The sequence below is a fragment of the Bicyclus anynana genome, chromosome 12 (assembly GCF_947172395.1).
Source record: "Bicyclus anynana chromosome 12, ilBicAnyn1.1, whole genome shotgun sequence".
Classification (NCBI taxonomy): Eukaryota; Metazoa; Arthropoda; class Insecta; order Lepidoptera; family Nymphalidae; genus Bicyclus; species Bicyclus anynana.
Window position 1 is genome coordinate 1,049,153 of NC_069094.1, and position 16,273 is coordinate 1,065,425.

The window sequence follows — 16,273 nt, forward strand, 5'->3', positions numbered from 1 at the left end:
TTGACACAAATAGTACAAAATAACCAGATGCTGGTTACGGCAATTAGATTTTGTCACGTATTGCAGCAAGTGAAACTCTTCTGATTAGTCTAACAAACTTTGCTTACAACAAGCTCTAGATGAACAAAAGTGTATGCAGTAATGCAGTAATGCAGTAAACAATCAAATCACTATGTAAACCAGCCAAACAACAAATTTATCGGTAGAAACAAATACACATTTGGCTCGTATTATAGAAAAATATCGTGACTTGGTTGGCACAAACTATGAAATTTAATGTCATGCTGTATTATAAACCTGCTGACATGATTTGAAATATGAAAATATATTATTCATTAATTTAATATCGACAACAATGCCGTGACTATCAGTAATAAAGAGAACGATTGAAACAGAAACTTGGTATATTACTTAGAAATTTTAAATTCGCATCGCAAGGGATCTTAAACTTTCTACCAATATGCAAGTTTGATTCTTTAAAGTGAGAACCAAAAGTGATTGACCTCCCTTTATAGAGCAACGCTTAAAGTAACTGCTTGTTTTAATCTCTACGATCTTATCGGTCTATCGTAGTATGACAGCGAGGGATATATACTCGAAATCTCTAAAATAGAAATTTTGGAATGACAAGATAAAAGAAAATTAATAAGCGAAAAGTGGAAAAACGTACCACAGGAAAAAATAAAAAACACTTGTAAGAATATAAAATAATATAGGTAAGTTCGTAAGTGCAAGCTTAAGAGTTAAATCTGCAGCAATAGATTTATCTGTATAAGATTGTTTGAAGACGGTTGTTTGTGCAAGGCTTTAGCAATTTGGCGACTTACAACACGCTAAGCTGGTGGCTGGACAAATTGGTATAACCGAAATTATACAAACGTTTGTAAGATATTATCTCGTAAAGATACTTAATGGAAATGGGAAGGTTGGAGGAGTTATGGACTGACAACTGTGGTGCTGCAACATTCTAGGGACACTAAGATTATACTAATAATATATATATATATATATATAATCGCCCATATATAAATAATTCATGCTGTAAATCTGAGGACAGTACACCATCACCTTTTGTGACTTAGAATTTTTGGAACTTTGATGAACAAAGTGTATTTTGAAGTCAAAAATGTAAACGGTTTTCTACACAGGCAATATCGTCGGTTAAAAAATCAAGAACTTGTGAGAAATACAGGTACACCGTTATCAAATTTATCTTGCATAAAGATGACCAAAATTATTAATTAATATGCATCACAGATGATAGGTAAACACATAAACTCGTAGGTACCATTACATTTAAGCTAAACATTCTAGAATTATTTCTAGAGTCAAAAGTGCATGGGCATTGACAAGGCTAAATTATTATGAAGGTAAGTTTATACAAAGTAAGTACATTTATTAGATAAATTACTAATATTATTTTTATATCATCTCTAACAACAAGGCAGGATCTCCCTGTGATGTATTTCAATAGCGCCAATTATCTGCAATATTGTACAAACATTGTTGGTAATATTGGCAACAAATGATGGCGGACCAACTTCTCGCCTTCTCTTTTGAATTAAAATTCAATTTAGTCGTCTAATATGTCAAATGAAAGCTTATTCAAAGCTTAATTTAACTAAACTGCCTTTGATCTTTCATGGTTTCCTAGATTTTGTATGAAAAATGTGTTTCGCCGCAATTTAACTAGGCAACCTATATGCCTGAGAACATTATCTATCATTTATTTGATAACACTAATGAGGATATATATATATCTAATGCCGGATCTTAGACCAATAGTAAAACTTGCCTTAAAAATTAATCTTTTTGAAAGTCCAATACAGTAATCATTATTTTTGGAGTTCACTGCACACACCTGCGCCAGAGAGATCATCAATTCCCTTCTGATTGGTATGACAAACATATACTACACTTAAAGCTTACCATTTCGGATAAAGTATTATCATTCATCGTCGCCATCTTCGATTTGCGACTTCGAAAACTACGAAACAAGTTAAACATTGCAGTTAAAAATAGCTTCAGTTAATACCGCGATGGTAATTTTATCACTACGATGGTAAGAAGACGTGTCGAACACACGCGAAGCCTTGGCTCAAATGCGTTATCTAGGTCTGCCTGACTCAGAGCAGTAATGAATAAACAGATCCTGACTAATTTAGTATACAAGATAAACCCAATTACAGAACCGTTTAGCTAGTAAAGTTTGGAGCTTTGTCTGGTTATAACGAAATACAGCAATTACCTAACTGAATTTCATTCGGAATTTACGTTGCTTCAAAGTTTGCTACTTGTATCTAACTTTTAGTTATTATGAAGTACTAACTAGCTGATCCGGCAAACGTTCTTTCATAATAAATAGTACTAAATTAAAATCGTGGTAAAAATAAGGGGGGTTTGATAGGAGGGTGAAAAGTACTTTAAGACCTTCGCTTATAACTAATAGACTGCTTATGATACAGATTTTGCAGATGCAGAAAGCTGTCGTGATCGTAATGCGGCTCGCATTAGCTATGATAAAGATTCCATATGCCAATCCGATGATATCGGCGTTTTTCTAAATATAATGGAAATGGAAATAATTTTTGACATAACATTCGTTATTCTAGAAACTCATTCTGGCGATTTAAAATTTGCAGCTGCTATGGCTCGGCGGCTTACAATAGCGGATAGTGTACAAATAGGTTTGACCTGGCTGTTTGAGCTGCACATCTCAGCGTTGGCAAACAATAAAGATACGGAGTGTGACATCACCGCACATTTTCACATTACAACGTGAGTTATAATTTGTTGAGATTACAGCGGACCAGGGAGATAAGGCGGCTTGGTGAAAAGTAACTAAAATAATCTAGGGCACAGACCGAAACGCTAAAAACTTAGCTCTACGCTACAAGCGTCAGCTCATCTAAGTTTCGTTTTTCAAACAAGTTGCAGTTTTCCCAGGTAGATATTAAGTATAACTTTGTGAAACAAATAAGATTTTGTTCAATGTTAATTAGACTTCCATAAGTCGGGCAAAAATCAAATTCCATAAGTCGGGGTAAGCAAATAATGTGTTTAAAACATTATTATGTCAATAATATCTAAGGAAGTGGCAAACTGAAAACAGGTTAAACGTGTAAACAGAACATCGAGACAAACAAAATTATGTAAAGATGAAAAAGTGAAACAGCAAAAAAGTCATTCAATTCCTTGAACGTACAAGTATACCTAATAACGAATACGAAGTTAAATAAATAACTAATACCAGTTATGTAACCGCTAATATATCAGATAACATGTCACGAAAATATTAATCATCGTCATGTTCGCTTTCTTGAAACCGAAACTGTGAAAGTACATTGTAATCTGTTTCATGATGAGTTGTATTTATTAGATATAACACACTATCTTCATCTGCTAATTACTGTAAACAATATTTATCAGGGTTATTATTTGTAAACTACTGCTTTGAACCTGTACTTTGGTTTTTACGTGAAATTTTCTAATTGGTAGTTCTTACGTACTTGGGATTACTTTATGCTAATTTTATTACCACTATATAAAAATGCAGATGCTTTTCTTCTGATATTTACAACTTTATCCTTGACTAAAAGAATTTTAAAATATACAAAGATCTAAAACTATTTATTGTTATTGAACTGTGTATCCGTTTTCGCTAATATTCTTACGTCTTGAGCCAAATGTGCATTCTAATTTTATATTATGATTTGTTTCTTGCCATTTTGTCATCTTGCGTGTGCATTAATTTTTTTATCGATCTCATTATATTGATCATCTAATCGATTAAGAACTTTATAAGCACGTGTTGAATAACGCCACTTTTAGGCTATGGGGTGTGATAAAACAATAATTCAATGTAGCATTTCCTTGGCGTGTGATTGACAAAATATTGTCCATCATCATTGTCAGGACGAAGACGTAAATAATAATTAATTGTACAGCTGTAGAAAAATGACTACAAATATTTAATAACAAGTGGAATAATTCATTCATTTGCATGGCAACAACGGATTAGCATAACGTTACGTAAATAGGTACAGTGAAGTGAACACATCTCACAATGAAGTAGGCACTAGTGGCCATGAAAATAGTACGCAGATTCTCCATGAATATTATTGCAAATGACGAGTCGAGCTAATGGCAGGAAGTCGGCGAAGCCACTACACGTAATGTTCAAGGTACTCGTAAATGTAATGTAACAATTAATTTTAACACTTGACTTGGGTGTCATGACCGAGTGAACTTCGTTAACCTAATTCGTGGTAATGTAGAATGTTTGCGAAGCAGAAAGTGAATTCGCATGTCGGAATCATTGTTCGAAATTATTAGTTTTTTAGTGTAAGAATAAAAGATTAACAATCTTCTCTTCATTCATAGTAATGAAAGAAGAATAAATTTAGAATAAACAAACATTTAGTAAAACTGCGCTAGCGCTGCTTTGGTGTAATATGAGAAAATTGCAATACAATTCCAGCCGTTTAATAAAAAATATAATATAATAAAAAAATAGAATATATCATACGACGACATATTTGATATAAAATTTATGCTGAGAAAAAATATTGGTAATTGACATATCAATTCTAGTTTGTGTGGTTAAAGTATAAAAGTTTTCACGTCAACTACCAAATAGAGATCAAAGTAAAAAAAACAAAGCGAACATTTGGTAACAACAGTAGGGACTAAGCTCATGGTTGGACAGGTGTGATAGCAGGTGCTAACGCCACATGCTTGACCGACAATGGTGAATACACCTTTAACCCTAATTGTTCTATCTATACTTATTATGGTAAACGATTTAATGAGTGCACAACTGTACACTCAGTACCTTGGCAAGGAGTCAAAAAATCAAACTTTATTTTCAGATTTATTAATATTTTTTCTGTACGTAAAGAGTCAATCACAATTAAAAATATTAGTAGTTTTTTTTACACTTATTTACTGGTTGAAGGCAATAAGATTTCATTGCTTGAAGAACGTGAATTTATAAGCTATGTGGCAGCGATAAGGAACGCAATTAAGGGCACCATTATTAGTTTGAATTGTAATCGCGGAATTTCACCAATTTTAATACAATTAATAAGCTTAATACATATGCAAGTAAATCCAAGAAACGCCAGCAAGCCGTTCAAGAAATCGAAGAAGAGTGTAAGTGAAACGAAGTGAAACGGAGCTACGTCCACGGAGCATATCGACCGTCAAAATAAATTCAAGTACAACGCCGGCGATGAATGAGCACTAACCACAAATGCGGCGGGGCTAGCGTAACCTCACACTACCGAACTTTTTGGTTTTTAACCCCCGACGCAAAAAAGAGGAAGAATATTGGAAGAATAAGTATAAGTTAGTCGTGTCTGTGGCATCGTAGCTTTAGAAACGAAAGAACCAGTCTGGTGCGTATTTTTGTTTAAAAGCTCGGTCATCTTGCTGGTCCTTAGATAAACGATGATCGATAAGTCAACCCGAAGGGTATTGGCTTTTTCTATTATGATGAAAATAATTTCTGATATAAAGGTGAGTCGTTATCTAATCCAAGAGGGCTGTTACAAGTTTGACTAGTCAAACTATTGCATAGTAGCTTCTGATCTAAACAAATGGATGGTCTATATTTTTGAATTTTTTTATTATCATGGAAATATTATTGATATAAAGGTAAATTGGTTAGCTAATTCTGAGCATTATTTATGTTATCAAAATTTTATACATATTTTTTGTAAAACTTTCTGGTCCAGACGACGCGATGGCCCGTTCCCACGGACGCAATTTATATGACTTTTGTAGATGCCAGTGAGACTCGAGATGTCGTCTCATACAAAAGAAAGTTGTAACCAAGTGAAATATTCATTATTTGTGTCCATTCTTTCCAATATGGATGAATTGCTTGTAAGCAATAGTAAATTGAAATCATAATATGTGCATTTTAGCAACTGCAAAGAGTTGAATTGGTTGTGTCCGCGAGTATAAGTTTCCTATAATATTTAATATTGAAACACGAAGTCGAGGTGAACCAGTAGAATAATAGATAGTCATCATTTGCGAATAACTATGTGTATTTAAAGATACACAAATAAAAGACAAAAGAATACATGTCACAAAAATTACAAAATGCGACATCTTACATAATAATCGTAGCTACACATACTTTTTAGCAGGATTATCTTCTCATGGTTTCCTTTATTACTAGCGCAACGTTAACTTCAGCGTTGAACATGACTTAAATGTAATCATCGTTATCAAAGCGTTCGTCTGCAACTGTTATTATCAAAAACAATCATTTTCTTGCGTCAGCAAAGCGTGTGTGCTGTTTCTAGGCAAGAAATAATCAGGACAAATACTCGTCTAGATTGAGTAAAGGTTGTAGATAGCGCGTAATGTAACTATGTCACGTAAAGATGATGCGTATAGGTATTCTACGCATCATCATTCTAATGAAATGAAATTTTAAGACATAAAATTAGAAACTTCGAGATTTAACTTCGTTTCTAAGTAGCAAGTAGCAGCGTAAACTAAAAATGGAGCATTTTAAATGAAATGAAATTTATAAATTAGAATTAGAAACCAATATGATGTCACATTAAATTTCAAGTAAAACCCTAGCACGACTTCTTATCAAGAAAGGAAATATTTGTCTTAATTTTAAATCAGGAAAAAATAAAGCATTGGATTGTCCAATAGATTAAAGGTAAATGGTCATTATCATACTTAGCAAAATGCATATTATGTGTGCAAATAATTTTCGCAGGTACAAAAAATAAGCTTTAACATTGTTGAAGTAATGATTATACAAATCTACGAACCAATAATAATAATAACTGTAATAAATCACAAAAAAAATAATGCGGAAAACAAACTATATGAGCAAACGTACATTTATAGCAATGAATCCGCAACTAGTAGTTCATCCTCTTAAATGCAATTAAGCATACTAGCATGTAACAGCAAAAGGTACTAAAAACTGATAGTGACTATTTTCAGAAAACCATGACACACTTAAAAAAGTTCTATAGCGAATAAAAAAAATAATGACCAATTAAAAAAGATAAACAAACAGCTATTATTGAAAAAGGAACACGAGAATTAAAACAACTTTTTTTTATTGTACTATACTAATAAATACTTGTGATATTCTTAGTAACTTGTTGTCTTGGTTACTAGAATCATCTAGAACACGCTGTTGCTATTAGATTAATATCTTCAAAATATTTGTCTAATTATATTATCTTGCTTTAAATTGCAATAGTATACAGTCGACTATGGATTTAAATTGTAAATCTAAATCGTTTCAGATATCGAGATAAATATTGAACACCACCAAAAAATTAGAATGAAGTCCAATTTGTAACCTTTGAGATTTTTTTGGAAGTGAGTTAAAAAAGCGATAATCGTACTGAAGACGTTTCTAAATACTAATGAGATTACAAGGTAGGGACGAGCGGAAACACGTCATATAATATCATACCTAATGTGTTTTTTGCTGATGTTTTTATTGAACCAAGCAATATTTTCAACAAGGAAGAACCTTGAAGATTCAGTAAGACAAACGGTTAAGTATATAATAATGTAAAAATATAATTTACTACTTTTCGTTCCTGACTTCGTCTGGCTTGAGGTAACTGACTTAACCCTTCAACTAAACGCAAAATACATGTTAATAAGATGGCATACATTTCAAACTTAAATAATAGAGATACTTTGATTATTATTATTGGTACCTAATCAATTAATCTTCTGCAGTCGATAAATTATCCAAAAATCTTTCAACATACAGACAGATTTTCAAATTTTACTTTGGTGATGTCTCTCTGATGTCAAACCAGTGAACAGTGTTTAAGACATTTGGGTGAAATTTTCGAACATTAACAATTGTATATTAAATTAATTCCTTCTACTAGACATCGGCCCTGTAATGTTTTGCAATAAGTGTATACTCTGGGATCTAATTTTTGATTACCGGTGCAGTAGAACCAAGCAAACATGGCAAAGAATTAAATTAAAAACGGCTTTAGTGTCTATTTACAATAGAAAGTGTAATCGACCTACGATTACGTTTATATTAATTAGTTTATCAGCTTTCGTGGTTAACACATACTCGTAGCAATAGCGCCTCGTGTACTCGATTAGATAATATACACATTTCACGGCATTCGTTCGTGAATAATACAAATTCCGCTGATAAATCAATAATGGAATTTATAGCTACAATAATATTATTATACAATCCGATATTTGTCGATATAGAGTTGCTATTAGATAAGATTTCTCAAATAAGCGGACTATATTCTACCTAAAGAAGACCAGTAAAACAAAAGACGTACGAACTTCAAAGAACAAAAAGCAGTTTTAACATATTAAGTATTTATTATCCTGAAACATTAAATAACTAAGACTAAACGTTTTATTGGAAGAGACGATAGTATTCGATAGTAATGGACTCAGTTCCCTAAATAATATAAATTGTACGAGTTTTGTACATATTGTAAGAGTATTGTTAAATCAATGGCTTTGAGTTCAGTCAAACATCAGTGATTTATGTAGTAGGTACTTCTTTAGCTAATCAAAAGATACATTCGGATTTCATTTCATTTCATCATAATAACATATCAAATTAAGGTTTTTCTTACATTTTAAGATGTAATTAAGGAAACTGCAGAAGAAATACCTCATGCCCGGCACCTTTGTATTATCGAAAATAAAAGTGCTGAGACCGAAATCGAATGCCGCAGACGCATTAGCGAAACAGGAAATCTTTTGTGTCCCTCTCCCTCCAACCGCGAAGACAGGGACGGGGTAAAATGACGGTTAAAACCGTTCGCGAACAAAATAAATAATGAAAAAAAAAAGCTTTAACCGACCCATCTTGTTTCTCGATTCTCGGTCTTCAGTTGACGTACTTATGATATCATCGTTGCTTATGATTTTAGTATCCAACTAAATTCTAAGTAACATGATAGTTATCTATACTAACATAACATATCGAGGTGTCTGTACATCGGAAATTATTTTTAGCAAATTCTTAGCGGGGTTCCAAATGAAGAACAATTTAAATCTACTATTTTCGGCGCTACATTTGGAAAACCATCGGATAAAAAAAATTGGAGAACACTTTGGTTGCTTGGGGGTCCAATTTTAAAAAACGTAATCCATTTTTATGCTTCTAAATCCGTTCAAGGTGCAAAGTAAATGTTAAATCAATTTTACACTGTCCAAAGGACACGTATCCAAATTGACGCAAAACAAATCCTTTGGCAAAAATCTACTCGTAAATCTTTTTTAAATTGTTGCTACGTGAATTTAATTGTGTGAATTGGACGTGCTAATTTAGTGTTTGCTTCATGAAAACGATTTAATGGCGGATCACATTTGCATTAAGTATAACCGATTCTCAAGGACATTCTCGATTGATACCACCTGACGGTTTGGGTGCAGCATTTTCCCGTTGTTAATTGTTATTATTAATTACAGAACCTTTGAGTTATTTGAAGGTACTGTAAGTACTGAACGGTCTGAAGAACTCTTGAGAATCTGTGGAACAAGTATAACTTTGAGGGAGGATTTTACAAAGAGAGTGTGACCCTTGGGATATTAGGGCACCTTAAAAGAAGTTAATTCTGATATTCTATGCAATGATTAGAATTCATGCCCCAAAAAGAACTTGCGAATGCTGTTCTATCTGCAAAGGAGTAAGGATGTTGATGTTATATAAACGATGCAGCCTCCTGCTTGACATTGTCCTTTGTACGGTTACGTAATACGTAACATAAAAGTGTAAGTACCTGTTTGCCGCCGGCAACCATCTTGCTGTTCAAGAGTTAGTTGTATCACAGTACAAAAGTCACGGTCACTGTCACTACACACTGGTACGGTACGGTGCGGCACGGCAAGGGTCGCTGTGCCGCGTCTGCGGTACGCGGCGGTAGAGTTTGAACTGAACGACCGTTTTGCTCGGGCGCGAGATGCGCTCGCCGTGCGCTTGCGCAGGACGAAGGCACGCACCGGCGCACCTGATATTGAATACTTAAAAGAGCGCATACACACTATCCAACTTCCAACTTGTGTGTTGGCTTCCGACTTTGTGCCAATGTTAGCACTCCATGCCAAACGATTTACATAATTCAACATTAATAATAACTTGAACACATAAGGAAACTAGCAGCAAGTAATCCATCCACTTTTGCTTTTTTATGAACATCAACAATGCACATAGTGTAACAACCGTATGCTAGCTATGGAGAAAGCAAGAATTTTCAAGAAGCTCTTTCTTTTCATCTGCAGTAAATAGAATACATTGTATTATTTCAAGTGTTGGAAGACAAGCCTTATTATATGCCTTATCAGAAAAAGGAGGCTCTGTTTTTCAGAAGATATTGTAAATCAAATCTAATTCAATCGAATAATTTGTCTAAGAGTCTAACAGCTGTACTAAATATTTTAGAGAGTAGTAGCGTTACCAAGTGTTGGTATGTGTGTAGACGCTTAAGCACAGAACACGTGACTTCGTGGAATTGTAACCTGCCGACCCATTATTATAAAGTACAAAATCGTATGCATTACAACGATCGCCTAAATATAGTACACTCGTGTGCAATAATAGTTTGTATCAACTACATTGAAGGTTTTATATGATTAGCTATTAGAATATACATGATATAAGAGTATAAATGATGGATAATAAATCATAATATAAAAGGAAGTCTGAAAAGACGAGAAGTATGAGTTTAAAGGTTAACTTGGTAAGGACATGCAGAGGGATGATATAACCAGAAAAATATAAGAGAAAAAAAAACATACATACAGCCGAACGTAGAACCTCCTCCTTTTGGAAGTCGGTTAAAAAAGAATATCATTTATGTAGTTGTCTATAAGCCTACATTCGCACGAGAGTTTTTTAACAGACGTTAAAAAGAGTTCAAATATAGCATGAAGTTAAATGAAGGTCTATTTTCAACGCCCAAAATTTAAAATGCAACACTGCTCGAAAAAAGCGACGTGTTTTACAAACGTACTGGTTTAACGTCCGTTAAAAAAGCGTTCGTGCGAATGGGGGGAATGATAAATAAATGACCAATGATGAGTATAGAGATTTTTTATACTGCTAAGCAGCTTTCTGTTAGGCAGAAAATAAAAGACAGTAAAATAGAGAAGAAGCATTAAGCAGATTCATCGTTTTCAACATCGAGGGACACACCTGGTTACGTATCATTATCAGCTTATTTTATCGGCTGACTACAAAGCTATGCTACTTTCCTTATAGGTCAGAGGAGATATGGAGCTAACTAGACAGAACCTTCGGGTTAACAGGCTTTGGGTGGTAATGATTGATTTTGTAACAATCATTATTATCAGATTTTAATTAAGCATAATATATAACGGTATAACGTGCTCTCCAAAGCATGGGTGTGTGACACCACTATCCGAATCCGGGCTGAGAATTTCTTTGAAAAACAAAGTCTAATATTTAGGACTAGTTGACGCCGCGCGGTTTTACCCGCATAGTTCCCGTTCCAGTAGGAATACGAGGATATTATATAACCTATAACTTTCCTCGATAAATGGGCTATCTTAAACTGAAAGATTATTTCAAATCGGACCAGTAGTTCCTGAGATTAGCGCAAAGTTCAAACAAACAAACAAACAAACTCTTCAGCTTTATAATATTAATATAGAGTATAGATAACCACTGGACCTACGAGGTACTGGGTTGTACCTATATATCTATGGATGAAATATATAGCAAGCTACCTCTCGTATATAATATGTACGAGATATATGGTATATCCGTGCTGCATATATGACATATATCTCGTTTGTCATAGCTATATAGACGAGACGAGACGACCGCCTACGGTTTTGCAGTTAATTTTTTTCCTATTTGCATTTGATTCTAATTTGAATAATGATCGAATCGATGAGTAAAGACATCGTGTTTGTCACGACACTATTTACGCGTAGTATGCCGCGACAATATTGTTTTTTTTTTTGTTCAGTGATAAGTTAGCCGTTTACTTAAAGCGGTACGTATTTCTCTTACGTAACTAGCCAGAGCCACTGCTGATACCTACCTCCAGACCAGGGCCTGTAGCCATGTGGCAAGTCGATTCTCTTTCTTCAATCGCAAACGTTTCGAAAATTAAAAAAATGTATGGGATTAATATTTGCTATCGACAGGTTACGTGATGAAGTTGTCGATCGGATCTGTCATCGTATACGTTCTTTTAGTTTTCAAATCGTGAACGTTTGTAGAAACAGACTTGACGTGTCACATGGCTACAGGCCCTTACCTGAACCATTTAAGAAAATATAAAATCCTAAATTGACCCGACTTGGAATCGAACACATATCTTTGAAAACACAGCATTACCACAGCAAAGTTATAAATTGGTAATAACGTGATCTACGAGGCATCATTATTATCAACCCATTCGGCTCACTGCTGAGCTCGAGTCTCCTCTCAGAATGAGAGAGGATAGGCCAATAGTCCACCACGCTGATCCAATGCGGATTGGCAGACTTCAAACACGCAGAGAATTAGGAAAATTCTCAGATATATAGGTTTCCTCACGATGTGTTCCCTTCACTTCCATTTGAGACACGTGACACTTAATTTCTTAAAGTGCACACAACTGAAAAGTTGGAGGTGCATGCCCCGGACTGGATACGAACCCACGCCCTCCGGAATCGGAGGCAGAGGTCATATCCACTGAGCTATCACGGATCATTACAAGGGACCGGTAAATTGGCTTTGTGCATACGCAAGTGCAGTGTCCAGTAACCAGATAACTCGCGTCCCACTTTCTAGCTTCCTTCCTACGGGCCGCGACGCTTAGCGATACGTCACTTTCTATTGCACAACTGAAGGGCGTAACACTAACGGCCCTTTTCAACAACCTACCTGTTAGCGACGCAAATGTCTTTAAGGCTGCACAGTTCATAGACGCCTCAGACCAATTATTGTATAGGACCTGCCTCGCTAGACATTACTTTTCTGTCAAAGTATATGATCAACGATCTAATGCGATTATAAAAACTGTCTCTATAGAATCGATCTTTAATAGTTGTAATCGTGTTCGTCGGTTAAAGAGCTCCGTAAAAATACCTTTTTGTGCAATTGAGTTGTGTAAAAAACGGGCAAAAATCGTACTTTAGTATAAAATATATGCCAAATCTAAGCTCGTTTTCTTCAGAAAATGACAAACAATTTTGTTCGTGACTATGAGTGTGATACAGGTCCTTCTATAATTGGTCTGAGATAGACGCAATACAAAGTCCAGACACCGTCTCCTGAACTAAATCTGACGCACCCCAAAGACGGTAGTTCGTGCATATACAAGCAGTATTTCCCATAACTCTAGAGTTACATGGAAAATTAATTAACAATGTCTAAGTTATATGTGTTCTAAAATGAATATTTTCGGAGTAAAAATATGTCTTTTGTAAATAGATCCTAAATTGTCTTAATTATTGATTATTATATTAATTTACGTAATTGTTGTTAGTGATAAGTTTTGTAATACAAATTATAAAAAAAAAAAATCTATGCGGATGTCAAGGAGACGCGTGACGTTTTTTTGTATGGGTTTCAGCGGCTTCACGACGCTGCTTGTAAACTCATTATGGATTTATTCTTTATTTTGTGTCTTCATCGTAGCCAAGAACCATCTCAAACACAATAAAAACCGCATCATAATCTGTCTATTTGTTTCGAAGCTATGATTCCTTAAACAATACTCACAAAATACTCACACAGGAAAACGCAAATGAATAGCTTACTTGACTTACTGTTTCGTTTCTTAGAACCTTAACAATGTTGTTATTTCAAATTGAACTGATGCAAATAAATCAAGATTCAACTGCACAATAAGAAGTGAATTAACTTTATGCTGATACGTTTTTATTTGTTTATTCCATTATGGCTCGTAACGCTAGCGGCTAGCCACACACGATCAGGTTAACCGTCATGTCAGAAGTGCACATATTATGATAAAATATCGCAATAATATCTTCTGCTGGCCTGTATTCAATGTTATTCAATATTATGTAACTTTGGTAACTTTGCATATACAGGAAAATCACCAAAGTAGCTTTTTTTGGGAATTCTTAAATCACGTTATTTAGTATTTACTATTAATTTATTTCTAACTGATCAAAATTCCTAACCAGGGTGTTTGACATTATGATTATCGTTAACAATACGGAATACGAAAAATTAGGTTTTTATTGACTTGATGTTTATTATATTAGGTGGCTAATACACCAAAGTTAGCGAATAGGCCACAGCTGAGATTGATTCGATAATTTTTACTGTCACCCTATGCCCGCTGCAGATTTGACGGTAATCTTGATTGTGTGTGGCTGGCGTAAAACGGCTTAGTATTTAAACTAAATGAACTTCGAAATTCTTTGAAGTCCATGAGTAGAGGTAGGGTAAGGCTGCTTTTAGAAACAATTTAAATAGAGAAAAAAAACATTTCGATGTCTCGCTTCAGTTTGTATTGCTTGCGTCCGTTTGTCCGTCTGGTACTTTTTAAAGGCTAAACCAATTTTGATGAATTTTGGTAAAAATATTTATTTACATGGGGTACTTTACGACGTAGAACGAGTTATATATTATTAGAGAAGTAATACCTAAACTATCAGTTAAATGAAACTGTAGGGATTTTAAGAATTTTGAAAATTACACCCCTAAGAGGTTATATGGGGGTCTACAATATGTGTTTTTCTATTTACGAGATAGTTGTTGACACATACTAGACCTACTGGAGTGGTATGCATATAAGAAACTTTGTTTTAGCCTGTGCCCATCAACTTGAGGTATATTTATATGTTGCCTCATTCATGTGCCATTAATATTTAATTAGGAAGATAATATAATTAATGACAATTATAATTACCCTAATAATTACATAATAATAGATAAAAAAGAAATTGCTAAAGAACTGGTTCTTCTTAGAATCTTATTATGTCATTTTATGTCTTGCAATCAATATAATATTTCATATCTTTGCATTGTGCACTTATTTCTATCAACACTTTTCTTCTATCAACAGAGGCTTTGAAAAATATTGTGTGCAAAGCTTACTTGGTATGAATAAAGTGTAGATATGGAGAATGATAATATAATTTGTGTTATTGGGAGCATCAACTAAACAAAAACTTGGGAAACTATAGTTAGCATACAAAACATAGCATCAACCTAAGCTAACTAACAAAGAGGTATCACACAACACTCCATGACTAACCACGTCTTCCTCCCCTGGCACTATCATTCTAGTTATATACTCTAGTATCTGGAAAATAAATATATTATATATGTAATTTTTTACAAATCAAATTACACACACTGCTAACTAGCCCCAAAGTAAGCATAGCTTCTGTTATGGGTACTAAGGTAGGTAATGAATAAATTATATATAAATACTTAAATATACACATACTCATAAACTGCCCAAACACTGGAAAACCTCCATGCTCATCACACAAATATTTTCCAGTTGTGGGATCGAACCCACTGACTTGGATGCAGGAAACTAAATCACTACCCACTGCACCACTCAGATATCTCTTCATTGATTAGTCTGGTTGATTCTTATATATTCAGCAATTTTTGATACTATTTTTAACAAAACTTAGATATTTAATTAAAATATTTCTTCAGTGTTGAGTTGAGTTGATGAGTAAAACATTTAAGGCATTGCAGTGTTGCAAATATCCTCTGCTATAAGGAGGGAGGCTTGCCTTTAGTAAAAAATAAGTTGATAATAATAAGTGCATTTCAATATTGTACCAAAAACTTTTGTGTATACACTGATAAAAAAAGTGTTCAACTAACAAGTTGGTGTGATAACAGTGTCATAACATAAGAGTTGTGATGAGTTATCAACTTTAAAAGTCAACAAGATAAGGTCACTGGATGTTGTATCAAATTATTTCCTAATATTTCACTGCATGTAACTGTTGTATTTAAATAATACTATTATACGAGCCATGATAGCCCAGTGGATATAACCTCTACCTCAAATTCCTGAGGGTGTGGGTTTGAATCTGGTCCGGGGCATGCACCTCCAACTTTTCTGTTGTGTGTATTTTAAGTAAGCGTGTGTGAAGTCTGCCAATCTGCATTGGGCCAGCATGGTGGACAATTGGCCTAATCCCTCTTATTCTCAGAGGAGACTGGAGCTCAGCAGTAAGCCAAATATGGATTGACAACAATTATAAACGCGAAAGTTTGTATGGATGTTTGTTACTCTTTAACATCTGAAGCGATTTGACT

At 34.2% G+C, this 16,273-nt stretch overlaps 1 protein-coding gene across 2 annotated transcripts in view; it reads right to left on the minus strand.

Moving 5' to 3' along the window:
• Window positions 1-16,273, minus strand: part of LOC112054334 (moesin/ezrin/radixin homolog 1) — a 56,771-nt gene that overhangs the window by 38,483 nt on the left and 2,015 nt on the right. Inside the window, exon 1 of one of the 2 annotated variants that reach the window (XM_024094087.2) lies at window positions 9,780-9,938. The exons of the other annotated variant lie outside the window; for it this stretch is intronic. Within the exon in view, the coding sequence (XP_023949855.1) occupies window positions 9,780-9,800 (21 nt within the window). The 5' untranslated portion in view covers window positions 9,801-9,938. Of the gene's footprint in view, window positions 1-9,779; window positions 9,939-16,273 lie in introns of those variants that run through there. 2 annotated transcript variants of the gene reach the window in all.